The following is an 18978-nucleotide window of genomic DNA, read 5'->3' as shown; positions in this document are numbered from 1 at the left end:
TGCTTGCTTGTGGTGACTGATGTATTTCCTTATTTAATCTTAATAATATGTATATGCTTTGGATACTAGAATAATCAAACTTATTACTTTTATACTTAGATTATAAGTAAAATGAGATAAATTATGGTAAAACATATAAACAAAAAACATTATTTTGTTTAATAATAATAATAATAATAATAATAATAATAATAATAATAATAATAACAATAACGATAATAGTAATGATAAAATTAATATTAATAATTATTAATAAAATAATAACAATGGTTTCAAATTTTATGATCATAAATGTTTTATAATAACGATAAGTAAAACTGACCAGTGCGATTTTCTGTTTCTTTTAGATAAAACGTAGGAGACAAGATAGGGCGAGACTAAAGGACAGCCCATCCATGAATATTCAAACATTCCTGAGGTAAAAATTAACAATAACAAAACAAAATAAGAGATCCAAAATAATTAGCAATCCATTCTTGGCAATCCATTTAAGAATTAAAATTGATTAGTTAAGTTAATTGATTGTTCGGTTGTTCAATTGATTGAATTATTGATTGATTGATTGATTGATTAATCGATTGACTGACTAATTAATATAAAATAAAAACAAACAACAAATTTAAATAAATAAAATAAAATAAAACAAAATACATAGATAAATAAATAAATTAAATTAAATAAAGTAAAATAAAATAAAAACTTAACTTGATTAAGGCTTACGTATGTAGTAAAAGATAAAAACATTAGTATAAAGGATGTCTCAAATTACCACACAAAGCCAATTGATATTATTTTGGAACGATAAGATTCTGCAAAATGAACCCGATCCTACAAAGGCCAAATTCAATCGCTCTATTATACAAGATCTACTGAAAAAATACGCCCAAAAAGGCTTGATCCACAGAGGAAAGAATGCGATTGCACCAACAGAAGACCAATGGAGAAGTATCATGCAATACCACGAAGGAAAAGTCCTTCACTACAAGACACATTCCATCCGTACCTTCCGGGGAAGAAGACTGAATGAACTAAAACTCAAAGACCATCAGAAGAAACAAGCCCAAGCTCGGAGGATGCAAAAATGGGCGAAGGAAATGCTGGAAAGGCAAGAATTAAGAGACTTGTCATCAATCCTTGTAATGAAACCGACGGATGAAGATAAAAAAGTGACATTTAAAACAAAGCCTCTCCCGAAGAAGATTTTGAAGACACCCTCAACAACCGTTTACACAGTGGAAGGAGACAAAAGACACGGATGCTACACACGCTCACAACAGCCTTCAACACGGCCAACCTCTCCAATAAGATATGAACATGATGATTATGCATCCGGGGAAGATGAGAAAGGTGAAGTGGAAACTGAAAGAAAACGCCGTGGATTAACCCCACGACAAGAAGATGCAAAAGCAGAACCACGATCAACATACTCTGCTACAGTCTATCCATTAAGAACAACGGACAATCAACAAGTGATGTATCAACCATTTACGCTTAAAGATTGGAGCGCCTTGATGCTGGTGTTGCCAAAACTAACAAAGGGCGGAGTCCCATGGATGAGAGCACTTCTTAAACATACCGCAGGAGACAAATTATGTTGGGGAGACGTGCACGCGGCTTTGACAAAAGCTGCAGATGAAACAGTCGCACATAACGTCAAACGTGCAGTGGAAATTAAAGTGCGCATGAACTTGCAGAAAACTGTTTCCATACACATGTTTCGAAACGCACTCGAAGAAGAATTGAGAACAAGATTCCCGTGCATCATGACTGATGGACTTATGTCACTGCAGATGAAAGATGATGAAGACTACTACAGCTACAAACAACGTGCTAAAGCCCTGTATCATGATGCAACAGGAGAGCCAATTCAACCAGGAACTGGCATAACAATCATGTTCTATTCCACCTTGGTCAAGGGAATGCCAAAATCAGTGCAGAATGCATTGAGTGATGTGATTGGCTTATATACTAAATCTGAAGAAGAATTTGATGCACATTGCAACCACAACGTCACCAAGTGGTTGAACAACAACAAAGAAACTGACTCTAAGAAGAAAGAACTTGAGTTAGCAGCAATAAAACTACAATTGCAAAAATTGCAAGCACAGTCTGAAGACATGAAGAAAGAAAAGACGTCTAATGTTATGACAGTCAAACAAGATCACACTGAAGGAAATGTGCCAATAACAACTGAGCAATTGGCAACTGCCATCAAGATGGTGATCCAAGCACAAGGGACACTGTACAACACTGTACAACAAAACCAGCCTATCTATTACACCGCCCCATTTGTTAACACTCGAGAAGAAGAAGAACAGGAACAGGAAGAGGGCGAAGCAGCTTTGGAAGAGGACAATATCCATTGCTGGTTGGATGAGAAATGGTTGCAAACTGACGACTGGTCTTACCATCAAACATGAGCCACTGAAAAAAGTGAGGTTGGCTGTGCAACGCTTGACAAATGCTGATAAGAATCACCATTCAAGAAGTTCTACCCCTGGGGTTCCAGGGGAAGAAGAGAGGGAAGAAGAGAGGGAAGAAGAGAGGAAAATACAGAGAAGAGAGGAGAAATAGAAACAAAAAAAAAAGATATATAAAAAATAATTATTAAAATTTTGATTTTTAACTTTTTGACTTATCTATCCTTATACCTCTAACACTTTTTGAATACGGTCATTAAGGTCAAAATTCAAAACCATATATACACAGAAGTTTGAATCATTATAGTATTCACTATAATTTTGCAGTACGTTAAATTAATATTTTTTGGATGTAAAACAAAGCATATTTGAATAATACTCTTGGAAAATAAAATGGGGTGCAAAAGAAGATCTTACATACTTAAGGCTGAGCTAAAAGACATTGTTGCATATAATTAAATATCAGATGAACTGCCGGATGAATCTCTTCCATTACAGGACAAGGACGCACCTGTAATTGGAGAGGCTGGAACTCAGTAAGGACTGTTGAAAAGAGACTGGTCATTACCTAAGAGAGAGATCTATGACTGTATCTCCCACCAGCTGAACCAAAGGTACTGTAATTCACAAAAACACCATCCAAGTACAGGAAAAGACACTTTTAGAACCAAGTAAAAGAGCATGTGCTAGTAACCTCTGCTCTAGGGAACATAGAAGACCGAAGCTACGTCAGATTAAGGAGTAAGTGCTTGTAACCTCTGCTCCAGGTACACAGATGATCGTGGTCACATCTTACATCTTACACGTGACCAGAAGAAGCTGTTTCCATCATGAACATTATAAAAGTAAATCCACTTAAGATGAGTCGCTCTCAATGTATGGTGATATGTCCTTTCCTAACGATATCAAATGTGTTTGTGTTTAGCCTATTGATGTTGTTTAGAGAACGATTGGAAATGAGTCCTGAAAATTTTACCAAAAGTTTATTTGTCTTATAGGTTTATCCATCCATCTTGGCATCAGCAAAACATTAACTGAAGGCGACATGTCGATTCCATTTGAGACACCGGAAGCCCTTCTAAAAAACGTAGAATGCAATGCCCAATTAGATCTATTAACATGGCCATAACGAAAATGATGATGACTCAAATTGAATTTCAAAATTGATAAAATGCTTTGGTTTTAATCCAATTATTTGAACATCACTACTGAAGATGGGTGTATAATTCTATAATTTTAAAAGAGAGATAGCGATTTGCGTCTCAATGTCAAGTGCATCAAGATGTTATGAATGTTTTGTTTTTTAGTGATTACCTGTATTCAGGTAATCAAGAGAGGAAATTATGGATTAATTAATCTTGTTTCTATTTATAAAACGTTCCTAGGGGTCATTTAAATGCTCTGTCATGGTTATATAAGCTGTTTTTGTAGAGCAGCCTTCAACGTCTGCTAAAGGTCTGATGAACTGGGTTGACTTTGCTAGCACCAGGTTCATCAGACTTGAAGGTTAATGAGTAATGACTGAACAAACTTGTTGTGGTCAGGGAACCGCACGTACTGTCTGGGTGAAAAGTCAAATCTAATGTTGGGGTTAGGAGGCAAGGCATCTGGGGTATAAAGTAGAATGTTCGGTTGTGATACATAGACTTCCGTGTTACGTCCGTGGAAGCATGTTGGGCTTTAACATGTATTCTGTGACATCTGATTGAATAAATGACCTCAAGAAGGGAACCATTCTCCTGAGAGTGATTTCGATGCGGACCGGAGCAGATGGCGAACTTAGTTACGCACCTTTTTAATTCTTAACAACAGCCTTAAGAACTGATTCATGTTCATGCATTCTTTATTACGCGTCTTCAGGAACCTTTCAGCAAACGGACAAAGGACCAAACTTGTCCCTGAGACGCAGAGTTTGGGGCATTTTGAAAACAATGAAGCCTTAGTACACGCCAAAAGTACATTCAAACAGTGCTCAGAAAACATGTTCAGAGCAATGCATGCTGGGAATACGCAACCTGAAAATCTAACTGTGCTCGTAAACCTAAAAACATTTAAATCGACATTGAAAAAAATGCTATCTACAACTGAACTGAACTGAAAATATACTATAACTATGGCTTGAGATTTGATAGAAAGTAGTAGAAAGTAGTGATTATGAATTGTGATACAGTAATATATTGTATACATTGTTGCGTGGCTTTTGTATCTTAATGTACTTTTCTTTTTCTTTAAAGTATTTCTTTTTGTTTTTATATGTGGACCCCACGAAGAAGAGCGACAGTTCTGCTGTGCTAAAGGGGATCAATAAAATAAAAACAAAAAAAAGAAAGAAAGAAAGCTTGGATCTTATTTTCATACTTTACCTATACTTTTTCCCCCTTTTCTTTATTAGTCAATGCAGATACACGTGGTAAAATCAACTCTTCGTGGACTTGTAGGCCTGGTTTGTTTTGTGCATGTAGATATTTACTTCCGCATTTAGAGAAAGCTATGTTGACATTTTCATAATCCTGCAATTAAATGAATATGTATATTTAAAAAGAGCTTACACAGAATATATATATATGAGCATAATTTATAAATTCATTAGACTTGCAGTGAAGCATGAACCAGTGCTGGGCCAGAAGTGACCTCTCGTTATTTTGTCTCTTTACTTATGGCCCACAGCGCCAGCAGCTGATCAGACACGCAGCCTCTGGCCCTTTTGCCTGTCCTGGCTCTAAACTCACCTGTTTTCCTCCTCCGCGGGCTCCCACAGCTCCTGCTCCTCCTCCAGCTTCACTTCTGACATGTTTCACTGCGCTCTGTCCGCTTTAAGGAGAAGAGAGTGTCTCACTTCTGTTCAGAGCTAACGCTAACACAGCAGCACAACACAGCGCTCACTTCCGGGGTCTGAGCGGGGTTGCCAGGTCCAAGAGGGAAACTAGCTCAGTGAAACAGCGCAATCTACTGCATTTTATTTGACCATATTTCATTTAACCTCTTAACTCCCGCCTGAACCGAGAGGATCTTTTTCCTCACGTCATCATTTTTTTGTCATTTTTTGTCACATTTTTGAATTTTTTTTGTCAAATTTTTATCAATTTTTGTAACTTTTTTGTCATTTTTTGTCACATTTGTCATTTTTTGGTCAAATTTTTATCTTTTTTTTGTTGCTTTTTTGTCCATTTTTTGTAATTTTTTTGTCCAAATTTTGTAACTTTTTTGTCAATTTTTGTCAATTTTTGGTCATTTTTTGTCATTTTTTGTCATTTTTTTGTAATTTTTTTGTCAAATTTTTGTAATTTTTTTGTCAAAATTTTATCACATTTTTGTAACTTTTTTGTCACATTTTTGTCATTTCTTTCATCCATTTTTTATCAATTTTGTTGTCTTTTTTTGTCATTTTTTTGGAATTGTTTCTTGTTACATTTTGGTCATTTTTTGTCACGTTTTTTTTTTTGTCATTTTTTTCATCAAATTTTGGTCATTTTTTTGAGAAAATGTGCTTGGTTCAGGCGGGAGTTAAGGGGTTAGTGGGTGTTACTATACAGTGGAAATATCACAACATTACGACGATTCAACAAAAGACTTAAAATTTATAACAAAAAAAGCATATTATTTCAAGTTTATATTTCAACCCCGTGATCTGCCGCCTTAACATGGTGGGGTTGTTTGAGCGCCTGAATGACCCAAGGAGCTCTGTTGTCTCTGTTGTCTCGGTCGGCATTACGCCCCTGGTAGGGTCTCCCATGGCAAACAGGCCTTAGGTGACGGGTCAGATGAAGAGCAGTTCAGAAGACGTGCACGGACCTTGTACAACACACAAGGCCCGTGAAGTCGCCTGGTATAGAGCAGCCGGGGCCCCACCCTGGAAGAATGGACGGACGGATGGATGGATGGATTCCAAACCACAGAGTCTTTCTCCGAGGATCTGGGCTCGTCTTTTGTTGCAGTCGTTGGATCATCAGCGCAGTTTGGTTCCGATGCTCTTCTCGTTCATTGTGCTTCCCGGCCGTCACTGGGCTCATCACATTTCACCGCCGCTTCCCCAGTTGTTCCCATCGATGTGGAGTTTTCAACCTCTGCTTTAGACTTGGAGTAACTTTGAACAAACCGATCATTTGAATGTTTTTTTTCTTTGGTGTGAGTCCTCATGTGTGTGTTCAGGGCACTATTTTGTGAAAAACTCTTTGCGCAAACAGAACACCTGAAAGGCCTGTCCCCCGTGTGGACCCTCATGTGTTTTTTCAGGTAACTCTTTTCTGAAAAACTCTTCCCACAGAAAGAGCACCCGCACAGCTTCTCACCTGTGTGGGTTCTCTCGTGTGATCTCAGGGCACCATTTTGTGAAAAACACTTCCCACACACGGTACACCTGAACGGTTTCTCTCCCGTGTGAAACCTCATGTGTCTTACCAGGGTTATACTTTGTGAAAAAGTCATTGCACAGACAGAACACCTGAAAGGCCTCTCTCCTGTGTGACTCCTCATGTGTCTTTTCAACGTAGTGTTTTGCGTAAAAGTCATAGAACAAACAGAACAGCAGAATTTCTTCTCCCCTGTGTGAGTCCTCATGTGCGCTTGCAGGTTTCCGTTTCGTGAAAAACTCATCGCACAGACGGAACACCTGAACGGCTTCTCGTCTGAGTGAGTCCTCATGTGCGTTCTCAGATGACCGTTTTGTGAGAAACTCTTTCCGCAAAAAGAACACATCAATGGCTTCTCTCCCATGTGAGACCTCATGTGTGTTTTAAGATTAACATTTTGTGAAAAGCTCTTCCCACACACTGAACACTTGAACGGCTTCTCTCCTGTGTGAGTCCGAACGTGCTTGTTTAAACTGGAGCGAGTTGAGAACCCTTTCCCACAGTCAGAGCATCTGTGAGGTTTTACTGGACCTCCATCGTCGCTCACATTGTTCCCATGAGCCGGCTCCTGCAGCTGATCAGTGGGACTTTCAGCTGAAGGAGTCCAGTCTGCAGAGTCGTCAGTGTCAGAGGAATTCTCTGCATCGTCCTCTCTGTTCTCCTCTTTCACTGTTTCATGAAGCAGAGACTCTTCATTCTCGATCTTCACAGAGACAATGACTGGGATCGACTCCTGTTTGATTTGAATCTCCTTTAGTTCCTCTTTAATCTGGTCTGGACTGGGAGCCGCCTCATGTGAGCTCTGAACACCTGCAGAGACAGACAGACATCATGAACGATTGATCATCAAAAAAGTCTTTAAAGCAAAACAACTCAACAACAGTCCCTGAGAAAGACAAAGATAAAACACAAACCTACAAATACAGTCTCTCAGTGGCAGAGCTCGAAGGAGGCTTTGACTGACAACCCCCTGATACCAACTGCAGCCACTGGTTCTCCTCAGGGCTGTGTACTTTCCCCCTGGCTCTTCTCCCTGTACACAAACTGCTGCACCTCCAGTCACCAGTCCGTAAAACTGATGAAGTTCGTGGACGACACCGCCCTCATCGAGCTCATCCCGGACAGTGAAGAGTCCACCTACAGGAGACACAGCCCCACTGCCCCCCCTCGCCCTGACAGACTCTCCCTGTTCACCCCAGGACCCGGAGGCGTGTGGGTCGGATCACAGCTGACCCTTCTCACCCTGGACATGGACTATTCACCCCTCCCCCCTCAGGCAGGAGGCTACGGCCCATACGCACCCACACCTCCAGCCTTTGGACAGTTTTTTCACCTCCACCATCATCCTCATGAAGGCCCAGTAACTCTGTATCAGACTCATGAACGTAGTAACCTGTTCCTGCCATTTTCACTGCTCTATGTCACTATGTGGTCTGTCCACACTCAGATCTGCTGCTATCACTTAATGCACCTGCACGTGTGATACAATACTGCTGTTGATCTACGTCAAATTGTTGTCGTCTTCATAGTTTCAATGTAATCTTATGCATGCCCTTCTAGACTTATAGTTTGAAGTTTTTAAGTTTGCTTAAGGGACTGTTTGGACGCCAATATTCTCCAGGAAAAGAGCTGCTCCCTCGATTTACTTTTACAGAATAATGATCAGGCGTCAACAAACCAAATGCCTTCCTTTGTCCAGCAAACGGAAGAACTTTTAAATAAGATTATTTATTTATTTGAACTTTAGAACTTCAGGGTCCCCTCCTGGAGCCGCCACCTTAACGTGGTGGAGGGGTTTGAGCGCCCGAATGATCCTGGAGCTCTGTTGTCGGGGCTTCGTGCCCCTGGTAGGGTCTCCCAGGGCAAACAGGTCCTATAGGTGACGGGTCAGACAAAGAGCGGGTCAGAAGCCCCTTATGAGAGACCAACAGGCCCGGTTAATCATGAGGCCGTCCTTCCGTGGACCCATCACCTGCAGGAGGAGCCATAGGGGCTGGTGCAATGTGATTTGGGCAACTCCAACAGCTGCCCCCAACGGACAAGTGGAAGAAAATGGATGGATGGAACTTCGGGGTAGCCATTAATGAAAAAAAAGAAAAAACATAAAATTCACACCTCTGTGTTTCGGCGTCAGCGCCACCAGCTCATTCCTTTCACACTGATGAAGCACAAACTCCCTAAACTTGTTACTTTATACATTTGGAGTTGTGTTGTGGTACGTCTTGTTGTAATTCTATTTTCGAGGGAACGATACATAAACATTTTCCAGTTTGGCTTTTCTTACCTCCACAGTCTGGTTCCTCTTTGATCGTCCTGTAAAACAACAAAAGGTTTCAAAGACTATTCCCATGAAATCTTAACAACACTAATACTTTATGGTTTGTACTGAAGTCTTAGTTTAGACCTGATGTGATTAACAAGATAAGAACCAAAGGCCTTAATCCAGAGCACAGTATCATCTCATCTAAATCTGTATGTGACCCCAGATTATTCAGTTCAAAAAAAGAGATAAAATATTCCTTTATTGATCTCACAAGGGAGAAATACACCTGTTATAAATTCAGTTTTTTCATTGTTTAAATGTGTTGCTGATGAAAATAATGTAATTATTTGATAATGGCGTTTCAGAGGCTGTACAGGTGCTCGTCATATAATTATAAAAAAGTTCATTTTTTTCTGTAATTCAACTTAAACTGTGAAACTACTGTATGATATAGACCAGGTATCTCCAACCAGCTCGCCAAAGACTTTCTACATCTCTACACGCTTCATAACTCAAATTTTAGACGCATTTTCTGTTTGTTCTGATAATGCCGAACACAATCTGTGAACATTCGGTTCAATATAGTAAAGTATAAGGCAGGGGTCGGCAAGTTTGCATCATGGAGGGACGGTTTTCATCATTGCCAAAACATCCAAGGGCCGAACCTCAACATTGTAGCCTAAAGCAAAGAACTATTTTCTGCAAATGCCAATGTTTTCATCAACCATGACCCTTGGATGATGTCATGGTAAACATTGAGACTATATTAAATGAAAACCGGAGAGAAGTTGTCATGAATCAAACGTGCAGGTTTATCTGACATATGGAGACACACCAAGCACCTGGATAGAAGATGCTCTGAAGTTCACAGCTCGCAGTATTTATACACACAGACAGCACAATGATCATACGATTATGGAATGCCCCAATGGTGTAATGGGTCAGATTGACTTAAGACGTTCAGAGACACTGACGAAATGTACAAGACAAGCGTCGCCAAAGCGAGGACACAAACACCATATCTTAAACTCCGGTCAAGCGAACCCAATGACGTAATGGTCAAAGTTGTCTTACATTGTTGAGCTACATAAGGCGCCATGGACAAGGAAACAACTGCCAATGGCCATGAGTGAGAGAGATAAACTGTGAGAGCACGAGTGAGTGAGGACAGAAATCCTCCGCCCGATCGCACCAACTCATACACAAACATGCCCATGAACTCTGGTAAATGAGGAAATGCTCACTGAATATAGGTCACTGTATGTAATGGTCAAATGTCCATAAAGCATATGTGACATGATGAGAGGAATAAACAATTAATGGTTCAGATTTCTATAACAATGACGAGCCGAGGACCCAAATAAATCTGTAATTTGACATATATCGTATAAGTTTTTGCTGAACAAGCCGTAGATTTCCCTTTAAGACTGAAATAATGATTAAAACAACCCATTATTATTCATTTTAACAGACACAGTTAGTGTTTCTGTGCAGTTTCAGATGGAAAATATTGAATACAAATATAGCCTATAAACTCGCGACCCACTGAAAATGGTTTCGTGCCCCCCTTTCGGGTCCCGACCCCCCAGTAGAGAATCACTGTTTAACATTATTTGACCAAGAGGGACGTTCTGACAGGACATTTTTAACATACTGACACTATTTCTCACATTTTTAGACTTTAACGGGTATTTGATCTTTTATTTGTACAATAATATTTCTCAAAATCATCTTGAGGGCCTGAGGTTCTGAGCTGGAGGGCCGGATTTGGCACAAAGGCCTGACGTTTCCACCCCTGGTATAAGGACTAAACTCAGGTCACTTCCTTTGAAATGCCGTCTTGGCAGGTAATTCTTCAGGGTGAAGTCCAGCTAAGTTGAGTTTGTCACAAGACCTTTTGAACATAAGTAGCTCCAATGTTCACAGTGTAAAAGTAGCTCGTCGGGTAGAAAAAAGTCGGAGACCCTGAAAGGCTCATCACATGCAGTGACATGTCCTTTTACAAGCTGAGCCATAATAATCAAATTAAAAACAAATACAGGCAACATGTCACTTTGCATGTAATGAGTCTATCACATATTAGTTTCAGTTTAAGTTGAATAACAGAAGTAAATGCACTTTTTCCATGATATTCTTATTATATGATGGGCACCTGTTCATGACAAACTACAATGAACAAATCTCTGTATTTCAGGTCATCTCTATGTTAAAATAGTTTCCATGTGTTTAGGAAAAAGATTTTACTTCAGCCCTTTCACAGTTTCCTTTATATTCAAAAATCTGTTCCCATTGCTCACATTTAACAGACATATTCATCATGGAGGATGTTGACCCCTGGCCTTGTCTGGTTTTGGCCTCGTGTTGTTGTTGTGGACAGTCCTCTGTATCTGAGAGAGTCCTGTCTTGGCTCTAAACTCACCTGTTTTCCTCCTCCGCGGGCTCCCACAGCTCCTGCTCCTCCTCCAGCTTCACTTCTGACATGTTTCACTGCGCTCTGTCCGCTTTAAGGAGAAAAGAGTGTCTCACTTCTGTCCAGAGCTAACGCTAACACAGCAGCGCAACACAGCGCTCACTTCCGGGTCTGAGGAGGGTTGCCAGGTCCAAGGGGTAAAACTAGCTCAATGACTCTTGTTACTGAACCGTTTGTTTCACATGTTTCTTCCTTAATATATATAAAATACATTTCCCTCTATCACCTCTACAACATACAAGGTAAACTCTGCATTTTAAACTGTGAATTAAACTAACATGTGACAGACTCATTACATACATGTGAGATATGTTTGTAGGCTTGTTTAGACGATGGTTTAACGATCGGACTACTGTCATTTTTTCAATAAGAATTCACATCCTCTGGAAAAATTGGTAAATTTTAACCTTTATTTGCTTCATGAATGTGTAATATATAATCATATATAAATACATTAATTAAGCAAAATCAAAACTCTCTAACAATTCATCTTCAGGCTAAATCACCAGCCGATAACTTACGTTATATAATCTTATGACACAACACTTACAATTTGTGTTTAAATTTAACCCCTTAGCTCCCACCTGAACCGAACACATTTTCTCCAGTTTGGCTTTACCCCAATCCAAAAGCTTCTGGAAAAAAGCTGTGAAAATGGCAACAAAACTGGAACAATGTTGGAAATGTGACAAAAAAGTGAGAAAACATTGACAAAAAAGTGACGAAAAATGGGTGAAAAAGTGGCTAAAATGTCACAAGAAATTGACCAAAAAAATGACGAAAAAATGACAAAAATGTGACAAAAAATGACACAAATGTGACAAAAAAAAAGACGAAAAAAAGGACAAAAAATTGATAAAAATTTGACCAAAAAAAATTACAAAAATTTGACAAAAAATGACAAAAAAGACAAAAATGTCATAAAAAAACAACAAAAATGGACCAAAAAAAAATGACAAAAATGTGACAAAAAATTGACGAAAAAAAGGACAACAATTTGACAAAAAAGACAAAAATGTCATAAAAAATTGACAAAAATGTGACAAAAATGACACAAATTTGATTAAAAAAGGATGAAAAATGTGACAAATATGTGACAAAAAATGAAAAAAAAATGGACAAAAAAAATGAAAAAAAAACATGAAAAAAATTTGACAAACAAATTACCAAAATTTGACAAAAAATGGCAAACAAAATGACCAAAAAAAAGTCGATTCAGGCGGGAGTTAAGAGGTTAATGGATTAATCCGGGTTCCGATTCCGAGAAAATTAGCAAAAACATTTGTATCACACGTCGCAGGTTTTTTCAGTCTTGCAGAGCCGTAGTTATTTTCATAATGATAAATAAAGGATTCCAAACCACAGAGTGATTCTCCGAGGATTCGAGCTCATCTTTTGTTGGATCATCCACATCCTCTTCAGGCAGCGCAGGAGGAGGTTTTCTCACTGTTGTTCATTCTGCTTTCTGACCTCTGAGTCTGGGCTCATCACATTTTACCGCGGTGTCCTCAGTTGTTTGGATGGATATTTCGGAGTTTTCAACCTCTGCTTTGGAATAACTTTGATCATCTGAATGGTTTTCTCCCGTGTGAGTCCACATGTGTGTTTTCAAAGTACTATTTTGCGAAAAACTCTTTCCACAAAGAGAACACCTAAAGGGTTTCTCTCCTGTGTGAGTCCTCATGTGTTCTTTCAGGGTACTGTTATGTGAAAAACTCCTCGCACAGACAGAACACCTGAAGGGCTTCTCTCCTGTGTGACTTCTCATGTGTCTCTTCAAGGTGTTATTTTGAGTAAAAGTCATAGAACAAACAGAGCAGCTGAACTTCCTCTCTCCCGTGTGAGTCCACATGTGTGTGTTCAGATTACCATTTTGTGAAAAACACTTCCCACAAATGGCACAGCTGAATGGTTTCTCTCCTGTGTGAAACCTCATGTGTCTTATCAGGGTAATATTTTGTGGGAAACTCTTTGCACAAACAGAACACCTGAAAGGCCTGTCCCCCGTGTGGACCCTCATGTGTTTTTTCAGATAACTGTTTTCTGAAAAACTCTTCCCACAAAAAGAGCAGCTGCACAGTTTCTCTCCTGCGTGACTTCTCTCGTGTGATCTCAGATGACCGTTTTGTGAAAAACTCTTTCCACAAACAGAGCAACTGAAAGGTCTTTCACCGGTGTGAGTCCTCATGTGTCTTTTCAAGGTGGCATTTTGTGCAAAAGTCATTGAACAAACGGAGCAGCTGAATTTTTTCTCTGGTGTGTGAGTTCTCGCGTGAGTTCTCATGTGTGTTTTCAAATGACCATTTTCTGAAAAACTCTTTCCACAAACAGAACACTTGAACGGCTTCTCTCCTGTGTGAGTCCGTAAGTGCCTCTTTAAATGGGAGCGAGTTGAAAACCTCTTCCCACACTGAGAGCATCTGTGCGGTTTGTCTAGACCTCCATCTTCACTCACGTTGTTCCCATGAGCCGCCTCCTGCTGCGGATCAGTGAGACTTTCAGCTGAAGGAGTCCAGTCTGCAGAGTCGTCAGTGTCGGAGGAATTCTCTGCTTCTGCTCCGTCTCCGTCATCTCTGATCTCCTCTTTCACTGTTTCATGAAGCAGAGACTCTTCATTCTCGATCTTCACAGAGACACTGACTGGGAACGCTTGGATCGACTCGTGTTCGATTTGAATCTCCTTCGGTTCCTCTTTAATCTGGACTGGACTGGGAGCCGCCTCATGTGAGCTCTGAACACCTGCAGAGACAGACAGACAGACACCATAAACGATTGATCACCAGATGACAAGTCTTTAAAGCAAAACAACTAAAGTCCCTGAGAAAGACGAAGATAAAACACAACCCTAAAGATATAGTCTCTCAGTGGCAGAGCTAGAGGGGGGGCCTGGCTTTGACTGACAACCCACTGATACCAACTGCAGCCACTGGTTCTCTTCAGGGCTGTGTACTTTCCCCCTGGCTCTTCTCCCTGTACACAAACTGCTGCACCTCCAGTCACCGGTCCGTAAAACTGATCATGTTTGCGGACGACACCGCCCTCATCGGGCTCATCTCGGACGGTGATGAGTCGCCTACAGGAGAGGAGGACCGGCCGGCGTCCTGGTGCAGCCACAGCAACCTGGAGCTGAACGCCCAGAAGACAGTGGAGATGATCGTGGATTTCAGGACAGACACATCCCCACCTCCCCCCCTCGCTCTGACAGACTCTCCCTCCCCCATCTCCATCGTGGACTCCTTCACCATCACCCAGGACAAGCTCAAACGGGAGCCGACCATCAGCTCCCTCATCAAGAAGACCCAGCAGAGGATGTTCTTCCTGTAGCAGTTTAGTTTAAAGCAAGGGTAGGCAACGTCAGGCCCGAGGGCCAAATCCGGCCCTCCAGCACAGAACCTCTGGCCCTCAAGATGATTTTGAGAAACATTATCACACAAATCAGAGAGTACTTTTAACATTATTAGAGTTAAATGGGAGAAAAAAGGTAGAAATACGGTCAATGCACCCAATGAGGTCATATATTATTATTACAACACTGGCATTTGAAGGAAGTGCACTGGAAAAAGAAAGTCGTTTTAAGGAAGAAATGACATAAATCTACTTGAATTAAGAGATTAAATCTAAGGTTTGAGTAGATTTGGTCTGGTCTTAGATGAGATAAAACCTCTAGTACTAGTTATTCTCTTAATTCAGATTATTTTGTGTCATTTCAAGTGGATTTTATTCTTGTTCCATTGGTGCTATAGCATTTGTATCTTGGATTAGTTCAAACCGACTCAAATTCAACATAGAAGAACTCTTATTCAAGCAATTTTAAGTCATTTATCTAATTTTCCAGTGTTGTGCTTTACTTTGGGCGAATAATCAGTGGCTTCGGCCCTCGGTCTATTTACAATACAGAAAATCGGCCCCTCGCCAAGAAAACTCGCCTACCCCTGGTTTAAAGGCTCGTTTATGCTCCCATTTCGCACCTAAATAGATCCATGCGTTCCGAGCGTAGCTACTGTCACTGCATTTATGATTCCACATGTTTTGTCCTGCATCGGAAGTCACCGCCAAACTTTACTCAACCGGAGATGAAGAGCTGGGACCAAAACCATATGTTTTTTAAACCACACTTGAAAATGAGGTAAATCAGTGATGGTTTGTTTGCAAATGGTTCAGATCATTTTATAGAAGTTTAGCCGTTTGTTCTGCTTCACTTTCACTGTTACGGAGCTATGACTCTGGAAAAAACAAAGCTGAGGGAGGGCGTGGAGACGGACAGAAAGCTACATGAGGCTTAGACCTTTTTCAACTTCCTGAAAACTTTTAGGTGTTGTGGAGGAAACTCTGGCACATTAAGAAGTAAAAGTAAGTAATTTACAGACTTTATTTGACTAAATTTGACAAAACAGAGGTTAGGTAACTTTGTGTGAACGAGCAAGAAAAAATAGTGCTCAAGACAGAGCGAGTCAAAACAAGACTTAAAAATGCATATAACTGAAAGTATTTTATCTACACTCTTGCCTCTTACTGTAATTGATTAATTCTATGTTGATGTTTTTATTGATTGTATTAGTTTTCTTATATTTATGCCGATCAGTGATCAGGCCAGGGCTCGTTCACCATCGTCCTGCCCAGTCGTCATGAGGCCCGTCTTGTTTTAACTGTGTGTTTTTGAGGGAACGATAAAGAAACTTACCTCCACAGTCTGGGTCCTCTTTGATCGTCCTGTAAAACAACAAAAGGTTTTAAAGACTTTGCCCATGAAATCTTAACAACACTAATACTTTATAGTTTGTACTGAAGTCGTAGACCTGATATGGTGAACACAATAAGAACCAAAGATCTTGATCCAGAGCTCAGTGTCATCCATCTCACTGAAATCTGTATATGACTGATTATTCAATTCAAAACTCATTTTTTACATTGTTAAATTGTTAAATTGTATTTGACAAGGAACAATGAACAAACCCCTGCAGTATTTCAGGTCATTTTAATGTTAAATTAGTTTCCATGTGTTTAGGAAATGATTAAACTTCAGCCCAAATGCATCTTCCTTTATATTAAGAAATCTGTTCCCATTACTTACATTTAAATAAAATTATAGATCACTGGCATAAATGTGAGAAAAAAATACATTGCAAGTTTTCTGTCATTTTATCTTTTCATATAAGAACAAGGTGTTTTATGCTGAATAATGGATAGAGCTACATTCAAAATGTATTGTTTCATTTTATTGATAAATGAGTTGCCAAGACTTTTTCAGAGGGGATTTTGGATTTCTTGTTTAGTTTTAAAATAAGCTGTTTTTTAGAGTAAAAAAATAATTTTCGCCTTTTTTTGAGACATTCAAAACTCAATAAATGGGGCTTAGGGATTAGATAATAAAAAATCCCTCAGAAAAAATCTTCCAAATATTGTTCAGTCCAAGGCTGGAAAATGTGAAGTCTTTAGGTCCGACTGACGTGGACATAGTGTCGCCGCAATGACAGAAAAATGTGTTTTGAGAAAAAGGCCCTTGAAATTGTGTTCTCCCATATAAGTCTATGGGGGAACATTGAATCAGTGCAATATTTAAACATGTTATTGTGAAGATTAGGTATATTTTCTGTTTCCGGGTGAAAGCTTGTATGTTCAGAGACCAATTTGGCCCAAAACCTGAAAACTGAAAAAAGTGAGTTTTGCCTGTAGTGTCTCCCCTTAAATAAAAACCTTTCTTGAGGATGTTGGCCCCTGGACTTGGGCTGGTTATTGTGGCCCTTGTAAAGAAAAGTGTGGACATTAAGGCCGGGACGATCTGATACGTATCACGATACTCAGGGGCCGATACGATACGTACCGCGATACAATAAGTCATTATGATTTGTAAAATGTTTACCTCAAAATTAGTACAAAGAAAACAGTCGTGTCTAAAGTTTATAAACCCATTTGACATTTATTGAAGTGTTAAGATCGAAAAGTGCATTAACATAAAATGCAACAAAGAGCAGGATAGAAATGCCTCCAAACACAAGTATTGAAAGTATTGCGATATTTGAAAATGTATCAATACTTGCAGCACAAAGTATTGAGATCCAAATCCGATCAAATATTTTGTCCCAGCCCTCGTGGACACCCCTGTAAAGCAACTTCTTTTAAATTTTATGATGAATACTTTTTACTTTACTACATTTTTAAATTGGGTTAAAAGTAAGTATTTAAGTTTCAAAGTGACCTCTCTACGATGAACTGATTTAGTCCCAGTTTAGACTTGGCGTAGTTCCTGTTTTTGACCCGAGTTAGTGGTTTACTTGTTTAGAGCTGGTTTGATTCAAATGACAAAAAAAAATCCTGCACATTAAACTCTTACATACTTTAACATATACAGCACATGTTACAATGCACACGTTTACATTTATCAGATACTCAAGGACATTTTTTGTCCTGCATCTGCATTTTTACTTCAGAATATTGCGTACTTCTTCATCACTGCTAATATGAAACGTGGTAAAAGATAAACAGATCGAGATGATGAAAATAAAGTCCCTGATAAAGACCCAAAGGCCTCGTGTTGTTGTGGACAGTCCTCTGTATCTGAGAGAGTCCTGTCTTGGCTCTAAACTCACCTGTTTTCCTCCTCCTCGGGCTCCCACAGCTCCTGCTCCTCCTTCAGCTTCACTTCTGACATGTTTCACTGCGCTCTGTCCGCTTTAAGGAGAAAAGAGTGTCTCACTTCTATTCAGAGCTAACGCTAACACAGCAGCACAACACAGCGCTCACTTCCGGGGTCTGAGCGGGGTTGCCAGATCCAAGAGGTAAAACTAGCTCAATGACTCAAACACCGCCAAAAATGTGTGACGGATACCTGGATAATAACTGGGGAACATTTTTAATCAAACATTTTTCGTGTTATTACTTAAAGCCACACCGCGTAACATTTCACCCAATAAATAAAATTTAAATACAAGCATTTATTTCATGGCAAATATTTTCCTCATTGAAAAATACCTAAAAAATGTACAAACAAACATGAGCCTTCTCAAGTCTCCTAATAGTCAGGGACCCAAAGTCTCAAATTGGGTTGAACCTGACATGGTCTGCTATTCTTTTTATTTATGTTTTTTCTTTTAACTTTGACCCTAAGGACCAGTAATTGGAGGGTCTGCTCTGCTGGAAATATCGTGTATGCACCATGTATTTTTATCAGAAAAATGTGAAAAACTATTTTTTTCCCTCAAATCCTCAGTGGGTTGGGTAGGCTGTCAATAAATGCATTCCAGATACACAGAACACATGCGCTGATAACATCCACTGAAAAAATAGCTCTTAAAACACATTTCTACACATTTTTGCATCAATTTAATGCAAAAAAAATAGGTGTTTTCTCACTTTTTTCCTATATTTTAATCTTTACTTCATTGACAATCAACTATTCCACCCAGTTATGGCATCAGTCAATATGCCATTATTTTAAACAGACTGTAGACACATTCCACAGAAAAAATGATCAAAATC

General features: G+C 39.5%; 2 protein-coding genes across 2 annotated transcripts in view; both read right to left on the bottom strand.

The window, feature by feature from the left end:
• Positions 1-16210, bottom strand: part of LOC306973044 (uncharacterized protein) — an 83887-nt gene extending 67677 nt beyond the window's left edge. Inside the window, exon 1 of the mRNA XM_079569852.1 lies at positions 16184-16210. The gene's annotated coding sequence lies outside the window, so the exon portion shown is untranslated. The remainder of the gene's footprint in view (positions 1-16183) is intronic.
• Positions 12956-14792, bottom strand: LOC306972748 (uncharacterized protein; the record flags this gene model as incomplete). The annotated part of the gene is made up of 2 exons (XM_079569454.1): positions 12956-14241; positions 14687-14792. The coding sequence occupies 2 exons, from the start codon at positions 14790-14792 to the stop codon at positions 12956-12958; spliced, it is 1392 nt and encodes a 463-aa protein (XP_079425580.1).
• Positions 16211-18978: the final 2768 nt, after the last annotated feature.

This window comes from Gobius niger (assembly GCF_951799975.1).
Source record: "Gobius niger genome assembly, chromosome: 13".
NCBI classification, from domain to species: Eukaryota; Metazoa; Chordata; class Actinopteri; order Gobiiformes; family Gobiidae; genus Gobius; species Gobius niger.
Note: the sequence above shows the minus strand (reverse complement) of the source record. Positions and strands in the feature narration are given on the sequence as shown.